This window comes from Panthera uncia, chromosome D1 (genome assembly GCF_023721935.1).
Source record: "Panthera uncia isolate 11264 chromosome D1, Puncia_PCG_1.0, whole genome shotgun sequence".
NCBI lineage: Eukaryota > Metazoa > Chordata > Mammalia > Carnivora > Felidae > Panthera > Panthera uncia.
This window is the reverse complement of record NC_064808.1, coordinates 109,392,869-109,411,497: the sequence shown is the minus strand read 5'-3', so window position 1 is coordinate 109,411,497 and position 18,629 is coordinate 109,392,869. Positions and strand designations below refer to the sequence as shown.

General features: G+C 39.4%; 1 protein-coding gene across 4 annotated transcripts in view; it reads left to right on the top strand.

Annotated features, from left to right (window-relative positions):
- Positions 1 to 18,629, top strand: part of DYNC2H1 (dynein cytoplasmic 2 heavy chain 1) — a 348,288-nt gene that overhangs the window by 133,447 nt on the left and 196,212 nt on the right. For all 4 annotated transcript variants that reach the window (XR_007454148.1, XM_049614182.1, XM_049614176.1 and 1 more), the window contains exons 62-65: positions 4,667 to 4,808; positions 5,367 to 5,476; positions 14,890 to 14,988; positions 16,911 to 17,034. Coding sequence is in view for 3 of the 4 variants with exons in the window: in XM_049614182.1 (XP_049470139.1) it covers positions 4,667 to 4,808; positions 5,367 to 5,476; positions 14,890 to 14,988; positions 16,911 to 17,034 (475 nt within the window). In the remaining variant the exon portion in view is untranslated. The remainder of the gene's footprint in view (positions 1 to 4,666; positions 4,809 to 5,366; positions 5,477 to 14,889; positions 14,989 to 16,910; positions 17,035 to 18,629) is intronic.

Here is an 18,629-nt window from a genome sequence, read left to right as displayed (position 1 = left end):
GCCTCACAGGGAAGCCCTGTGTGCCCCAGGCAGTTTTCAGATCCTGTTTCCATGCTGTCCGCCTCCAGGTTGTTTGCCTGCCTTCTCCCCAGGTAACTCTTACGGGCTTCATCCCAGCCAGGCCCTCTGACCTTTGAAACTACAGGCTTTAAACCCTGATGGTGGCAAGAACTCATGAAAATCTGCCCCTCTTGTTTTCCAAGCCACTGGCTTTGTGGAATCGTTCTCCTTGTGCATTCCCCTGCGTGTGCCTCTCTCTCTCTCTCTGTTGCCCTTCTCTGTGACCATGGCTCCTTCCTGTCCACAGCACCTGCAGTCCGTTTCTCCCCCAAACCACGTCTCCACACTTTATACTTTCTTCATTGTGGCTTCTTCTCTGCTTTTGGTTGTTGGGTTGTTCTGTTGTTAGTCTTCAGGTCGATTTTTGAGTATTTAAGATGATTTGATAGTTATCTAGTTGTGTTTGAGGCACAAGATGAGCCTGAGTTCCTCCTACTCCACTGCCATCTTTGATCTCTTCTTTATCCATTTATCTTCTTTTTTTTTTTTTTAAGTTTATTTATTTTTGAGAGAGGGAGAGACAGAGCACGAGCAGGGGAGGGCCAGAGAGAGAGGGAGAGACAATCTGAAGCAGGCCTCAAACTCTGAGCTGTCAGCACAGAGCCCATTGTGGGGCTTGAACCCATGAACTCTGAGATCATGACCTGAGCCGTGGTCAGATGCTCAACGGACTGAGCCACCCAGGTGCCCATATCCATTCATCTTCTTTATCTATCTATTGATAGACACTTAGGTTGCTACCATATCTTGGCTACTGTATATAATGCTGCAGTGAACCTAGGGATTCATTTATCTTTTAAAGTAGTGTTTTTGTTTTCTTTGGGTAAATACTAGAAGTGGGATTATTGGACCATATGGTATTTCTCTTTTTAATTTTATGAGGAATTTCCATACTGTTCTCCACAGTGGCTGCACCATATATATTCCCACCAAGAATGCAAGAGGATTCCTTTCTCTTTACATTGCCAACAGTTGTTATTACTTGCCTTTTGTTACTAACCATTCTAACAGGTGTGAGGTTAGATCTCATGTGCTTTTGATTTGCATTTCCCTGATGATGAGTGATGTTGAGCATCTTTGCATGTGTTTGTTGGCCATCTGGATGTCTTTTTTTGGGAAAATGTCTCTTTAGGTCTTCTTCCCATTTTTAAATTGGATTATTAGGATTTTTTGGTATTGAGTTGTATTAATTCTTTAGGTATTTTGGATGCTAACACCTTACTGGCTATGTCATTTGCAGATATCTTCTCCCATTCAGCCTTTGTCTATTGTTGATGGTTTCTTTGCTGTGTAAAAGCAGTTTAGTTTCATGTAGTGCATTAGTTTATTTTTGCTTTTGTTTCCCTCACCCGAGGAAACATATCTAGCAAAATGTTGCTATGGCTGACATCCAAGAGATTACTGCCTGTTTTCTTCTAGGAGTTTTATGGTTTCATGTCTCCCGTTTAGGTCTTTAATGCACTTTATTTTGGGGTATGATGTTAGAAAGTGGTCCAGTTTTATTCTTTTGCATTTAGCTCTTCAGCTTCCCCAGCATCGTTTACTCATTGTATATTCTTGCCTCCTTTGTCATAAATTAATTGGTGATATACGTGATATACGTGTGGGTTTCTTTTTTTTTTTTATTAAAAAAAATTTTTTTTAATGTTTATTTATTTTTGAGACAGAGAGAGACAGAGCATGAATGGGGGAGGGGCAGAGAGAGAAGGAGACACAGAATCGGAAGCAGGCTCCAGGCTCTGAGCCATCAGCCCAGAGCCCGACGCGGGGCTGGAACTCACGGACCGCAAGATCGTGACCTGAGCTGAAGTCGGACGCTTAACTGACTGAGCCACCCAGGCGCCCCCGTGTGGGTTTATTTCTGATCTCTGTGTTCTCTTCTATTGATTTGTGTGCATATTATTTTGCCAATATCATACTGTTTGATTACTATAGGTTAATGTCATACAATGAAATCTAGGATGGTGAGATCTCCAGCTTTGTTTTTCTCAAGATTGCTTTGGTGATTGAAGGTTTTTTGTGGGTCCTTAGCAATTTTAGGATTATTTGTTCTAGTTCTGTGAAAGATGCTATTAGTATTTTGATAGGGATTGCACTGAATCTGTAGATTGCTTTGGGTAGTATAGACATTTCAATGATAATAATTTTTCCAGTTAGTGAGTATGGTATATCTTCTCATTGGTGTCATCTTCAATTTCTTTCATCAGTGTCTTACAGTGTAGGGCTTTTACTTCCTTGGTTAAATTTATTTCTAGGCATTTTTTTTTTAGTATAATTGTAAATGGGATTGTTTTCCTGATTTCTCTTTTTGCTACCTCATTATTAGTATACAGAAATACAACAGGTTTCTGTACATTAATTTTGTATCTTGCAACATTATTGAATTCATTTATCAGATTTAATAATTTTTTGGTGGAGTCTTTAGGGTTTTCTATGTATAGTATGTCATCTGCAAATAGTGCAAATTTTACTTCTTCCTTACCATTTTGGATGGCTTTTATGTATTTTTTTCTTGTCTGATTGCTGTGGCTAGAACTTCTAATACTATATTGAATCTAAGTGTTGAGAGTGGGCATCCTTGTCTTCTTCCTGGTCTTAGAGGAAAAGCTTTCAGTTTTTCACCCTTGTGTATGATGTTGGCTGTGTGTTTTCATTAACGGCTTTATTTATCTTGAGGTATGTTCTCTCTAAACCCACTTTGTTGAAAGTTTTTATCATGAATGGGTATTGTATTTTGTCAGATGATTTTTCTGTGTCTGTTGCGATCATCCTGTAGCTTTTACCCTTCTTGTTAATATGTGTCACATTGATTTTCAAATATTGAAGCACTCTTGCATTACTGGAGTAAATCCCATTTGAACATGGTAAGGGATTTTTTTAAGTTGTACTGTCGAATTTGTTTTGCTATTTGAGAATTTTTGCATCTTTGTTCATCAGAGATAGTGGCCTGTAGTTTTATTTATTTTTTTATTTATTGTTTGTTACGTTTTTGTCTGGTTTTGGTGTCAGGGTAATGCTGGCCTCCTAGAATGAATTTGGATGCTTTCCTTCCTCTCTATTTTTTTGAAATACTTTGAGATGAGCAGTCTATTTTTGTTTGTTTTTTTATAATTTTTTATTTGAGTATAGTTGACCTACAATGTTAAGTTAGTTTCAGGTATATACAGCATAGTGATTCAACAGCTCTACACATTACGCTGTGCTCAGCACATGTGCAGCTACATTTGTCACCATGCAGTGCAATCACAATATCATTGACTATGATTCCCTGTGTTGTGCCATTTATTTTCATGAATTATTCCTTCCCTAACTGGAATCCTGTATCTCCTGCCCCCCATTCACCCATTCTGTCCATCCCCTATATCATCATAAAAGCTGAATCTGCTTTTCGTCTATTCATTTGTTTTTTAGATGCCACATATAAGTGAAATCATACAGTATTTCTGTTTCTCCTACTGACTTATTTCACTTAGCATAATATGAGAAAAATAGGTATTAACTCTTAGATGTTCGGTAGAATTTACCTGTGAAGCCATGAAGTCCTGGACTTTTGTTTGTTGAGAATTTTTTTTTTTAACGTCAGTTTATTTTTGAGAGAGAGCAAGAGCATGAGCAGGGGAGATGCAGAGAGAGAGGGGGACAGAGGATCCAAAGCAGGCTCCAGCCTCTGCGATGACCAGAGAGAGCCTGATGTGGAGCTTGAACTCACACAGAGACACGAGATCATGTCCTGAGCCAAAGTCTGTTGCTTAACCCACTGAGCCACCCAGGTGCCCTTGTTAGGAGTTTTTTGATTAATGATTGTGTTTAACTACGAGTAATCTCTCTGTTAGATTTCCTTGTTTGCTTGTCATGTCCACTTGCAAATATCCTTCAAATTTGTCTTCTGTCTTTAGTGCCAGTTTGTTTGTTTGTTTGTTTGTTTATTTACCTAAATTCTCCTCTAACTTGTCCCCCTCCTATCTGACCCTTAAATTGGTTGGTTCCTCATTTGTCAGCTGAATAATCTTTGTAAACCCAGTCTCATTCTATCCCTGTCTGCCCTGTTTGAACACTTGCAGTGGTTCATTACCGCCCTGGGTTACAGCAGAAGCTCCGTTGTGTACATGGCAAGCCCGCTCTGCCTCTCTCTTTCCACCTTTTCTGCGTTGCTACTTTGCTTGCTCACATCTATGCTGCAGTCACCCTGTGCTTTTAACTAAGGCATCTCCATGCATTTTTAAAATTTTGTTTTGTACCTTTGCTCTTACTCTGTGTACTTAGTTGTAGTTTCCAAAGTGATGCTAATTCACAGTTTTTAACTGTAATTGGGATAAAAGTTCTGCTTCATAGGAACCACTATGAACTTTCAATGACAAAATATGTTCATCTGTACCAATAATGTTGGTATTTCATACATTTTAAAAATTTCAGCAGGGTCTGAGATCTTGTGGCTATTTTTACATTTTCACAATTGTATGCACAACAGGGGTTATTACTTTAAACCGGCAAATGATTTTTTTTTTTCTACAGTCAAAACTCTAATTTATGAAGCTGTCATGCTTTTCACGTTTTAGAACATATCCATCCCCCCATCCCCGCCCCTGCTCTCTCTTTTCTTGTGCAGGTTGCAGAGATAACAGAGGAATTAGCTACTCTTCCTAAGAGGGCTCAGCTGGCCGCCGCCTTCATTACCTATCTTTCTGCTGCTCCTGAGGGTCTGAGAAAAACCTGCTTGGAAGAATGGACCAAGTCAGCTTGTCTTGAAAGTTTGTACTTAGTCATTCATGTTTTGAAATTTCGATATACTAAAACTGTATTTTTTGATAAATGAGAAAAATGTTCTATAAGCTAAAAGAAACCAAATCTACTTCAGATTTGCTCAATTCTACAATTGTTCTCTGAATTGTTTTGTTACAATGATCTTACATTCCTGAAATGACTCTCTGAAACTGGGAGCGTGGGGTGTTTTTGGTAACGTATGAATGCATTTAAATATTTCAATACATTGATTTTCACAATAATTGCATATCATAAAATGGGATGTAGGAATTCCAACATTCCTTGTGACTGTTGTGGTTTTCACAAATTATTATAGTTGTGAAATGTTTATTAAATATACAAGAAATATAATTTAACTGACTTTCATTCCATTGTACTTTCTGTTTTAAACTCCTCCCCTGCCACCCTTAGCTTTTGGTGCTAAAGGGGGAGGAATGGATTAAGGATAATTCTGCGACTTTTGTTTTAGTGTATTTTAAATAGTTTTGTTCCCTTTCCTTTGTCAAGTCCATGATCACTGTAGTGAGATAGTAATATCTTTTCAGAATTTGATCTAAGGAGATTTCTTTGTACTGAAAGTGAGCAGTTAATTTGGAAAAGTGAAGGCCTACCATCAGATGACCTTTCCATAGAAAATGCTCTTGTTATCTTACAGGTAAGTAATCAATTTTAATTTCTCATTAGAATTATTCCTTTGGAAGCTCGCCCCAGGAAGTGCTTTGTTCAAGTTCTTAGGCTTTCAGTTTTTTTTTTCGTAACCTTAAAGTGAAGGTATTTTGGTAATGAAAATCCTCTTAGGATTCAGTTGGTGAATCTATAATTTTTGGTATAATTTACTTTTTACCTTAATAGAAAAGTATAAAGCGGTATTATCTTGATGACAAAAAGTTCTAAATTGAACTCCCTAATTGTAATATAAATAATTTAGGGGTACCCAGTTCACCTGGTTATATAGTTTCCTCATCTACAGTATATGATTTTACATTTTTATTTTGTTTTGCAAAACAAAGTTATACAAAGTGAAGATAAGATAAGTTTTGGGTTATAAGAGATGGTGATATGCATTTTTTGAAAATAATTCTTTCAGATAATGTATATTTCTTTTTTTTTCTTCAATATATGAAATTTATTGTCAAATTGGTTTTCATACAACACCCAGTGCTCATCCCAAAAGGTGCCCTCCTCAATACCCATCACCCACCCTCCCCTCCCTCCCACCCCCCATCAACCCTCAGTTTGTTCTCAGTTTTTAAGAGTCTCTTATGTTTTGGCTCTCTCCCACTCTAACCTCTTTTTTTTTTTTTTTCTTCCCCTCCCCCTTTGGTTTCTGTTAAGTTTCTCAGGATCCACATAAGAGTGAAAACATATGGTATCTGTCTTTCTCTGTATGGCTTATTTCACTTAGCATCACACTCTCCAGTTCCATCCACATCCATGCTACAAAGGGCCATATTTCATTCTTTCTCATTGCCATGTAGTACTCCATTGTGTATATAAACCACAATTTCTTTATCCATTCATCAGTTGATGGACATTTAGGCTCTTTCCATAATTTGGCTATTGTCGAGAGTGCTGCTGTAAACATTGGGGTACAAGTGCCCCTATGCGTCAGCATTCCTGGATCCCTAGGGTAAATTCCTAACAGTGCTGCTGCTGGGTCATAGGATAGGTCTATTTTTAATTTTTTGAGGAACCTCCACACTGTTTTCCAGAGTGGCTGCCCCAGTTTGCATTCCCACCAACAGTGCAAGAGGGTTCCCGTTTCTCCACATCCTCTCCAGCATCTATAGTCTCCTGATTTGTTCATTTTGGCCACTCTGACTGGTGTGAGGTGATATGTGAGTGTGGTTTTGATTTGTATTTCCCTAATGAGGAGCGACGTTGAGCATCTTTTCATGTGCCTGTTGGCCATCCGGATGTCTTCTTTAGAAAAGTGTCTATTCATGTTTTCAGCCCATTTTTTCACTGGGTTATTTGTTTTCCGGGTGTGGAGTTTGGTGAGCTCTTTATAGATTTTGGATACTAGCCCTTTGTCCGATATGTCATTTGCCAATATCTTTTCCCATTCTGTTGGTTGCCTTTTAGTTTTGTTGATTGTTTCCTTTGCTGTGCAGAAGCTTTTTATCTTCATAAGGTCCCAGTAGTTCATTTTTCCTTTTAATTCCCTTGCCTTTGGGGATGTGTCGAGTAAGAGATTGCTACGGCTGAGGTCAGAGAGGTCTTTTCCTGCTTTCTCCTCTAGGGTTTTGATGGTCTCCTGTCTCACATTCAGGTCCTTTATCCATTTTGAGTTTATTTTTTGTGAATGGTGTGAGAAAGTGGTCTAGTTTCAACCTTCTGCATGTTGCTGTCCAGTTCTCCCAGCACCATTTGTTAAAGAGACTGTCTTTTTTCCATTGGATGTTCTTTCCTGCTTTGTCAAAGATTAGTTGGCCATATGTTTGTGGGTCTAGTTCTGGGTTTTTTATTCTATTCCATTGGTCTATGTGTCTGTTTTTGTGCCAATACCATGCTGTCTTGATGATGACAGCTTTGTAGTAGAGGCTAAAGTCGTGGATTGTGATGCCTCTTGCTCTGGTCCTCTTCAAAATTACTTTGGCTATTCAGGGCCTTTTGTGGTTCCATATGAATTTTAGGATTGCTTGTTCTAGTTTTGAGAAAAATGCTGGTGCGATTTTGATTGGGATTGCATTGAATGTGTAGATAGCTTTGGGTAGTATTGACATTTTGACAATATTTATTCTTCCAATCCATGAGCAGGGAATGTCTTTCCATTTCTTTATATCTTCTTCAATTTCCTTCATAAGCTTTCTATAGTTTTCAGCATACAGATTTTTTACATCTTTGGTTAGATTTATCCCTAGGTATTTTATGATTTTTGGTGCAATTGTGAATGGGATCAGTTTCTTTATTTGTGTTTCTGTTGCTTCATTGTTAGTGTATAAGAATGCAACTGATTTCTGTACATTGATTTTGTATCCTGCAACTTTGCTGGATTCATGTATCAGTTCTAGCAGACTTTTGGTGGAGTCTGTCGGATTTCCCATGTATAATAAATATCATGTCATCTGCAAAAAGTGAAAGCTTGACTTCATCTTTGCCAATTTTGATGCCTTTGATTTCCTTTTGTTGTCTGATTGCTGATGCTAGCACTTCCAATACTATGTTAAACAACAGTGGTGAGAGTGGGCATCCCTGTCGTGTTCCTGATCTCAGGGAAAAAGCTCTCAGTTTTTCCCCATTGAAGATGATGTTAGCTGTGGGCTTTACATAAATGGCTTTTATGATGTTTAAGTATGTTCCTTCTATCCCGACTTTCTCAAGGGTTTTTATTAAGAAAGGGTGCTGAATTTTGTCAAATGCCTTTTCTGCCTCGATTGACAGGATCATATGGTTCTTCTCTTTTCTGTTATTAATGTGATGTCTCACGTTGATTGATTTGCGAATGTTGAACCAGCCCTGCGTCCCAGGAATGAATCCCACTTGATCATGGTGAATAATTCTTTTTATATGCTGTTGAATTCAGTTTGCTAGTATCTTATTGAGAATTTTTTCATCCATATTCATCAGGGATATTGGCCTGTAGTTCTCTTTTTTTACTGGGTGTCTGTCTGGTTTAGGAATCAAAGTAACACTGGCTTCATAGAATGAGTCTGGAAGTTTTCCTTCCCTTTCTATTTTTTGGAACAGCTTGAGAAGGATAGGTATTATCTCTGCTTTAAACGTCTGGTAGAACTCCCCTGGGAAGCCATCTGGTCCTGAACTCTTATTTGTTGGGAGATTTTTGATGACTGATTCAATTTCTTCGCTGGTTATGGGTCTGTTCAAGCTTTCTATTTCCTCCTGATTGAGTTTTGGAAGAGTGTGGGTGTTTAGGAATTTGTCCATTTCTTCCAGGTTGTCCAGTTAACTTGTTGGCATATAATTTTTCATAGTATTCCCTGATAATTGCTTGTATCTCTGAGGGATTGGTTATAATAATTCCATTTTCATTCATGATTTTATCTATTTGGGTCATCTCCCTTTTCTTTTTGAGAAGCCTGGCATAGAGGTTTATCAATTTTGTTTATTTTTTCAAAAAACTAACTCTTGGTTTCATTGATCTGCTCTCCAGTTTTTTTAGATTCTATATTGTTTATTTCTGCTCTGATCTTTATTATTTCTCTTCTTCTGGTGGGTTTAGGCTGTCTTTACTGCTCTCCTTCCGTTTCCTTTAGGTGTGCTGTTAGATTTTGTATTTGGGATTTTTCTTGTTTCTTGAGATAGGCCTGGATTGCAATGTATTTTCCTCTCAGAACTGCCTTTGCTGCATCCCAAAGCGTTTGGATTGTTGTATTTTCATTTTCATCTGTTTCCATATATTTTTAAATTTCTTCTCTAATTGCCTGGTTGACCCACTCATTCTTTAGTAGGGTGTTCTTTAACCTCCATGCTTTTGGAGGTTTTCCAGACTTTTTCCTGTGGTTGATTTCAAGCTTCATAGCATTGTGGTCTGAAAGTATGCATGGTATGATTTCAATTCTTGTATACTTATGAAGGGCTGTTTTGTGACCCAGTATGTGATCTATCTTGGAGAATGTTCCATGTGCACTCGAGAAGAAAGTATATTCTGTTGCTTTGGGATGCAGAGTTCTAAATATATCTGTCAAGTCCATCTGGTCCAATGTATCATTCAGGGCCCTTGTTTCTTTATTGACCGTGTGTCTAGATGATCTATCCATTGCTGTAAGTGGAGTGTTAAAGTCCCCTGCAATTACCACATTCTTATCAATAAGGTTGCTTATGTTTATGAGTAATTGTTTTATATATTTTGGGGGCTCCCGTATTCGGCGCATAGACATTTATAATTGTTAGCTCTTCCTGATGGATAGACCCTGTAATTATTATATAATGCCCTTCTTCATCTCTTGTTACAGCCTTTAATTTAAAGTCTGGTTTGTCTGATATAAGTATGGCTACTCCAGCTTTCTTTTGGCTTCCAGTAGCATGATAAATAGTTCTCCATCCCCTCACTCTCAATCTGAAGGTGTCCTCAGGTCTAAAATGAGTCTCTTGTAGACAGCAAATAGATGGGTCTTGTTTTTTTATACATTCTGATACCCTGTGTCTTTTGGTTGGCGCATTTAGTCCATTTATATTCAGTGTTATTATAGAAAGATATGGGTTTAGAGTCATTGTGATGTCTATGTTTTATGCTTGTAGTGATGTCTCTGGTACTTTGTCTTACAGGAGCCCCCTTAGGATCTCTTGTAGGGCTGGTTTAGTGGTGATGAATTCCTTCAGTTTTTGTTTGTTTGGGAAGAGCTTTATCTTTCCTTCTATTCTAAATGACAGGCTTGCTGGATAAAGGATTCTCGGCTGCATATTTTTTCTGTTCATCACATTGAAGATCTCCTGCCATTCCTTTCTGGCCTGCCAAGTTTCAGAAGAGAGATCAGTCACGAGTCTTATAGGTCTCCCTTTATGTGTTAGGGCACGTCTATCCCTCACTGCTTTCAGAATTTTCTCTTTATCCTTATATTTTGCCAGTTTCACTATGGTATGTCGTGCAGAAGATCGATTCAAGTTACGTCTGAAGGGAGTTCTCTGTGCCTCTTGGATTTCAATGCCTTTTTCCTTCCTCAGATCAAGGAAGTTCTCAGCTATTATTTCTTCAAGTACACCTTCAGCACCTTTCCTTCTCTCTTCCTCCTCTGGAATACCAATTATACATATATTATTTCTCTTTAGTGCATCACTTAGTTCTCTAATTTTCCTCTCATACTCCTGGATTTTTTTATCTCTCTTTTTCTCAGCTTCCTCTTTTTCCATAATTTTATCTTCTAGTTCACCTATTTTCTCCTCTGCCTCTTCAATCCGAGCCATGGTCGTTTCCATTTTGTTTTGCAGCTCGTTTATAGCGTTTTTTAGCTCCTCCTGAGTATTCCTTAGTCCCTTGATGTCTGTAGCAATAGATTCTCTGCTGTCCTCTATACTGTTTTCAAGCCCAGCGATTAATTTTATGACTATTATTCTAAATTCACTTTCTGTTATATTGTTTAAATTCTTCTTGATCAGTTCGTTAGCTGTTTTATTTCCTGGAGATTCTTGTGAGGGGAATTCTTCCGTTTGGTCATTTTGGATATTCCCTGGAGTGGTGCGGACCTGCAGGGCACTTCCCCTGTGCTTTCTTGAGTAACTTGGTTACTTGAGTAACTTGGTGGGCGGGGCCGTAGTCAGACCTGATGTCTGCCCCCTGCCCACCGCTGGGGCCACAGTCAGACTGGTGTGTGCCTTCTCTTCCCCTCTCCTAGGGGCGGGATTCACCGTGGGGTGGCGTGGCCCGTCTCAGCTACTTGCACACTGCCAGGCTTGTGGTGCTGGGGATCTGGCGTATTAGCTGGGGTGGATAGACAAGATGCACGGGGACGGGAGGGGCACGCTTAGCTCGACCTCCTTCGGAGATCCGCTTTAGGAGGGGCCCTGCGGCACCGGGAGAGAGTCAGACCCCCCGGAGGGATGGATCCGCAGAAGCACAGCGTTGGGTGTTTGCGGGGTGCAAGCAAGTTCCCTGGCAGGAACTGGTTCCCTTTGGAATTTTGGCTGGGGGATGGGCGAGGGAGATGGCGCTGGCGAGCGCTTTTGTTCCCCGCCAAACTGAGCTCTGTTGTCTGGGGCTCAACAACTCTCCCTCCCGTTGTCCTCCAGCCCTCCCGTTCTCCGAGCAGAGCTGTTAGCTTATAACCTTCCAGATGTCAAGTCCCGCTTGCTGTCGGAACACTCCGTCCGGCCTCTCCGCTTTTGCAAGCCAGACTCAGGGGCTCTGCTTGGCCAGCGGGCCGCCCCTCTGCCCCGGCTCCCTCCCGCCAGTCCGTGTAGCGCGCACTGCCTCTCTGCCCTTCCTCCCCTCTTCCGTGGGCCTCTCGTCTGCGCTGGGCTCTGGAGACTCCATTCTGCTAGTCTTCTGGCAGTTTTCTGGGTTATTTAGGCAGGTGTAGGTGGAATCTAAGTGGTCAGCAGGACGTGGTGAGCCCAGCGTCCTCCTACGCCACCATCTTCCCTTGTCTCCATGTATATTTCTCAATAGTCATTGCTTAAACGTTAAAGTATTACAGCCTTATTAGCATTGAATGTGAAAATCACATTCCAACTAATATATACAAACTGATAGTTTCTTCAAATGAAGTATGAAGTTTGCCGCTAACTTGGTTTACCTTTGTATTAGGTAACAGATGATTGGAAGATACTTTTTCCCCTCAGTGATAGGTTTTTGTCTGTTGTTTCTATTACAATAGCTTATCCTCTCTAACACCAGTTTTCTCTTTCCTCTCTGCCCTGTTCTCTGCCCACACACTGTTTCCTTATTCTGTAACTCCATAGCTCCAAAGGTAGCATGAACATGAAATGCTCCTTTTTAGGTAACATACTGTAGTATTACAAGATTTGTTTCGTGGGCCCAGTATTCCTGGATTATTTTGTTTGGTTAGACCTATTAGTCAGCTGACTTATTTTGGCTCATTATGTGGCCGCCTTCCCAGGGGAGAGGGTGCTGACCACAGATTAAACGGTTGTGACTTTCTCAGAATTTGATTTGGCTTCTTCTCTATTTTTAAAACGTTTTCTCTCGTTATATTTACAAATGTGGCACTGTAAATGTGTAGGTAAATAAATTCATTACATTGTGTAACAAGTATGTGCTTTTTATTCTATTCGTTGTTCCTTCTCCAAAGTTTTCTAATGACCTCTTCTTTGTCAGCAATCCAAGAAGACAGTCTTTTGCAGATTTAAAAAACACACAGTTTAAGTATTATTCTTTTTTTATTCCATGAGAAGTAGGGGATGAGCATTTAGAAAAAAAGTGTTTGTCAGAGTAATTGTTTTTTCCTGATGATAGTAATTGAAAATACTTAGTTTTGGATTCTGAATTATCTTTTATGATGAATCTAGGGAAAATTGTGAAATTAATTTTAATAATAAGCTTTGGTTTACTTTTTATTTAACATTGCCATGTTTCTTGTAGATAAATACAATTATGTGAAAAAAAAACCATTTGGAAAAATTTGCTAGGTCAGTTAGTTATTTTGTTGGGATGGGCTACTACAGTCAACTTTCTGTGTCAGTTGTAAAGTATTCTAGATTTAGAATAAGCTCTTGCATTTAAGGCTGTGAGTGGATAGCACGTGTCTGTGAAATCTTCTCATGTGATATAAGATCGCATAGTTAGAAGATCATGTAAAATGTTCTAAGACCTTCAAGTTTGACCTGAACTGCTTTCTAGCAGCTTGCCCTGACTTCACCTGCTCCACCATAGAATCTTGTGTGCTCTTTATTATAGAATTTTTAGGTTTTGTTTCTTTCTGGGATGTGAAGTCACGAAGGGTAAGGGTATATTTATATCTTACTAATTTCTGCATCCTTCGTATCGTCTTAACATAGTAGTTACTCCCCACGTGGTAGATGAAGGAATGGATGAGTGAATGACAGCTCAACATTTCGGGATCTATTTCACTTTCTTATGTGTAGAATTTACATTTAATTATGGATCACAGACCTAAAATATACCTTAGAGATTTTGTCTAAATCTCTCTGGAGGAATATAAATAAGATTAATTCAAACCTGTAAGTACTCTTTGAAGTTCTAAAGCTTATTTTTGGTCTGAAGACATGATTTTTTGAAATATTATCTTTTTTTTTTTTTTTTTAACTGCATCAGATCATTGGTTTGAAATCATGGGTAAGAACTTTTTTTTTAATTTAAAATAATTGTTTTTGTGGTTGGGCAAGATCTCATAGACTTGTGACGCGTTGGCTATGGAATACATAAAATCAGATCTAAAACCAAGCGTAGTATGTAAGAGATGCTTATGGGGCTGTTTTCTAACCACCTCATTTGCCAGGAATAGCACACTTATAAGATGGAGCTGGGTGCCGATCACACAGCAGTGGGCCACCTTGGGAGATCGAGATGCGGTGAGAGTAGTTCATTCTCAGTGCAGGCAGAACCAGGCTGTGTGGTTTAGAGGGACTTTTAAAACAATAGCAAAGCTGTTTTAAAGGCAGTCAGCTCTTTATTATCACCATTTCCTGGCACTTTTGAAAAAGTTTGGTAATGAATGCTGTTCGCCTAGGACAGATAGTCCCCACTCTCTGCCTTCTTGATAAGTCCCCAAAAGAACCTGTGACTTCTTAAGGGGCATACCTCAGTTTGAAGTCTTCATTTCACTTGGATTTCTGTTTGTTTTCTTATCCGGACAGCACACAACTGCATTACCTTTTTCAAATATATGTGAACATTTAAGATAAATTAGGCCAGTTGTTATTCAAATCTGATTTACTAGGTAACAATGATTATTACCTCTTAAATTTACCAAAGCTATTAATTTACGTATTTACATTTAAATTAATCCTATCTATATAATTGTCTTCCTCTCACCTGCTTAGTGGTGTTGTGTGTTCAATGTATTTTCCCTAGTTTCCAGCTTTCTGTTTGGTTCAGGGTATTCTGTAATGAATTTAGTTTCTAGTTCATTAGATCTTAATCTATAAGATACATAATTTTTTTCTTCTAGGATGCTCTGTCTATATAGTATTAACTCTATACTGCTTTATAAGAATTAATGTCTGAAACATAACCAATTATATTGCTAATTATTTCAGCAGTACTTTTATGATTAGTTCATACTTCTCTTTTAAGGTCTTTATGGTTTATTTGACCAAAGAATATATAAAGTTTGCAAATAATTTGTGTATTTTAAAAGCCACAAAGAGAGGTGCAGACGGCATCAGGTGGGGACTAGAGGTCTTGCTTGCTGTATCGTTAACACACACACTTCATTACTGTGTAGTAAATAGGACTCTTCTCCATTTACTGTGGTTGCATTTAATTTTCTAATATTCCTGATAGCTATAAATTTATTAATGTAGCCTCTGTGTGCAGCTAAAACTGGCATCTTTATTTCCTCCTTACGGTTGTATATTTATGTTCTCCAAAGCCTGAAAGAAAAACCCCCTCAGTAATTGATGCATAATTTTTAGGCAATTTTTTCCACTTAATGAAAGCTTATAATTTTTTTCTTTTTTTGAAACTAGAGTCGAGTATGCCCATTCCTTATAGACCCTTCTTCCCGAGCTACAGAGTGGTTGAAGACACATTTGAAAGACTCAAGATTGGAAGTTATTAACCAGCAGGTGTGCAGTACTTATAATTGAGATGCTGACTAGGGATAGCATCTTATGGTAACAGAATTCTGGATCCGTATTCACAAAACATAGGCTTACTGCTGTAACTTACCTGGCTTGGGACCTGGGGAAACAAAGATAATGATTTTAGCTTTGGTTTTCTCATTTGTAAGAACGGGAGGAGAATATTTGCTTGATTCCTCACGTGTGCTGAGCATTAATCTAAGACCTGGGAATTTACTGGTGAGTGACACATTCACCATCCCTGCCCTCAAGGAGATACCAGTCTGGTAGCTGGAGAGACTATTAAATAAGAATTCACACTAAATTACAACTAAAGACATCAGTATAGGATCCCACAGAGATGAAAGTCCCTAACTCCACTTGGAGAAAGTCTCCTGGACTTCCAGCATTCATGTGGTTTCTCTCAATGCCTCTTACTGTCTCCTGCTCCTCACCCTCACCAACAAGCATCTCCAATGTGTCCAAGATTTGACATGCTGCTCAGTGAAATGTAATCATAGTCTTATGGGGGGAGTGACTTCTCACTGTCATATTTATCTTGCTGAGGAAATTATCTGGGGTCAGATTTTATTTTGTTTTGTTTTGTTTGAAGAAGGCCTAGTGTATGATTAATTTTCTTTTAAAAATTTTTTAAACATTTTAAAAAAGATGTTAATTTTTGAGAGACAGCAAGTGGAGGAGGGGCAGAGAGAGAGAGAGAGAGAGACAGAAACAGAGACAGAGAATCCTAGGCAGGCTCCATGCTATCAACATAGAGCCTGAAGTGGGGCTCAAACTCATGAACTGTGGGATCATGACCTGAGCTGAAATCAAGAGTCAGATGCTTAACCAACTGAGCCACCCAGGTGCCCCATGATTTTCATAGATATTCTTCAGGTGCTTGACCAATTCTCTCTTTAAAATGTATTTCATTTTTAAAATGGAGGTATTTACCTGATTTGTGTGTATTAAGTATGTACATATATATGTGTGTGTGTGTATATATATATATATATATATATATATATATAATACTATCTATATACTATATATGTGTGTGTGTATATATATATAATATTATCTGTATACTATACATATATATATATATATATATATGTATGTATATAATGCAATATATAAAATACTTTATGGACAGCTGGGAGGCTCAGTTGGTTAAACATCCAATCCTTGATTTCAGCTCAGTTCATGGTCTCACAGTTTGTGGGATCAAGCCCCACATTGGGCTCTGCTTTGACAACATGGAACCTGTTCTGGGTATCTCTCTCCTTTTCTCCCTGCCCCTCCCCATCCACACTGTCTCTCTCTTTCTCAAAATAAACAAGTAAACATTTAAAAAATACTTTAATGCCACTTGGGTTTACAGGAGGAGACTTTAATAATTATGATTCCAAATATTTAATTTTTGTAACCATAGTTGGAGGTTTAAAACTCTTTTGCTAGCTAGAAAGCCTTAAAATTCTTGCATGATTATAGATTTTTTTCCAGAGGTTGTTTTCACAAGAAAAGTTCACTAGAAGTCATCATTTGCCTTTCTTCTTCCATTCAGTGTTTGATTTTGAACATAAGCAAAAAAATAAAAAATAAAAAAATAATTGTGCATCAAGTTGAAATTTTAAATTCTAGTAGCAGATTGAAAAATCAAGCTTTTTTATTGTTACTGTAAAAATCTATTTTTTATGTGTGTTTAAATTATGAAATCTATTTGATAATTTATTCGACTCTAATGATTCATCACCAAGTACTTAAAACTAGAAACACAATCATGAATAATTTGAATTATTAACATGCATACTAAATTTTAAAATATTCATATTATTCTTATTAACATCTTCCTTCATGATCTTTGAGGACATTTGTAAATATTAAGGTACTAAAGGAATTAATACGTATTCTTTTTATTCCCTCAGGATAGTAACTTTATCACAGCTCTCGAGCTGGCAGTGCGGTTTGGGAAAACCCTTATTATACAGGAGATGGACGGTGTAGAAGCTGTTCTCTATCCATTATTGAGACGAGATCTGGTCGCTCAAGGTAAATATTTGACAGTTTCCACAAAATGGCTATTTTTAAAATTTCGAAAGTAATTAGCTTCATAACTACCTTTGACCTTTCTCTGTCTTGCTACCGAATCTAACCAAATGGAAACTTTTCAGGGGGAATATGAGCATGTCCTCCTAGTCTGTGGCAAGTAAATGAATTCTTGAAGTGCCTTTGCGGAGGGGGGTGCTGTGTCGGGGTGTCCGGGGCGCTTCCGGCTGGAGTTACGCGAGGGTGGGGGGCGCTGTGTTGGGGTGTCTTGGCCCCTCCCGGCTGGAGTGACACGGGTCGGGGGGCGAGGGGGGCGCTGTGTTGGGGTGTCCGGGCCGCTCCCAGTTGGAGTGACTCTGGGGGGAGCTGTGTCGGGGTCTCTGAGCTGCCCCTGGCTGGAGTGACGCGGCAGGGAGGTGGGGGGGAAGGCCGAGGGGGGGGCGCCGTGTTGGGGTCTTCTGGAGCACAGTTGGAACAGTCACACTCAGGGCTCAGATTGTTTGCAGGGAAAAGATAGAAAGCAAATCAGCAGAGAGCACACCGTAAGTGAGGTCAGGAGTCCAGAAACAAGGTGCAGGCCTCTAAGTCCTCTGCCATTGGAGTCACACAGGAAGTGCTTACTCTCCCAGGACCAGGTTGTGAAATGACTCATGTGAAATGTCATATACCAAGGAAGCTTACTGCGTACAAACTCAGACCCTAGTTTTTACTGGGGGTAATTTTTTTTTTTTAATGTTTGTTTATTTTTGAGAGAGACAGAGACAGAGCATGAGTGGGGGAGCGGCAGAGAGAGGGAGACAATCTGAAGCAGGCTCCAGGCTTGGAGCGGTCAGCACAGAGCCCTATGCAGGGCTTGAACCCACAAACCGCAAAGCTGAAGTTGGTAGCTTAACCGATTGAGCCACCCAGATGCCCCACTGGGGTCTCATTATGTAAGCTCGTTCGGCCTGGCGTGTAGCAGATTTCCAGCTTCCCCAAACAAAAACGCAAGTGTTCAGCACAAACCACATTATTTGTACAAACCGTGAAAACGCAGTGAGCCACTCTTCCACCATGTTCTGGGTAAGGTAAGATCCCTCCCCAAATCCAAATTCCCAGAATCCTCTTAGGGGCCCATCTCGTAAGCAGGATGGTGTGGGGGTGGCCCAGTCTCAGGACTGCTTTGTAGGTACCTGAGCCAGCCTTTGACGAGTAGAAAGGAAAGCATTTAAACTCGAGACCGTATTGTCCTGATTCATACCACACACATCACTGCCACTACAGCATTTATGTTCACGCCACAAGGTTTAAATAGAAACTGGAGTCATTGGGCAAACCAGGGACAGAGCGAAAAACGCATTCATAGATCACTTGCTGTTTTGCACATCAGTGTGCTTGGGCTGGCAGTGGCTGTGTGTTGTGAAGCGAGCTTTGCTAGGGGCACTTTTGCCCTTGTGACCTGGAGTTACTTTCGACATCAGTCTCCGGTCTCAGTTCGTCTCTTCTTTACTGGTCCTTCCTCATATCTGTTGACCAGCTCCTGCTATTCTGTCTTAAAGGGGAGGTGGGAATGAAGCTTTAGGGCCGTCTGGATTTGTCCCTTCAGCCTGTTTGGCCCT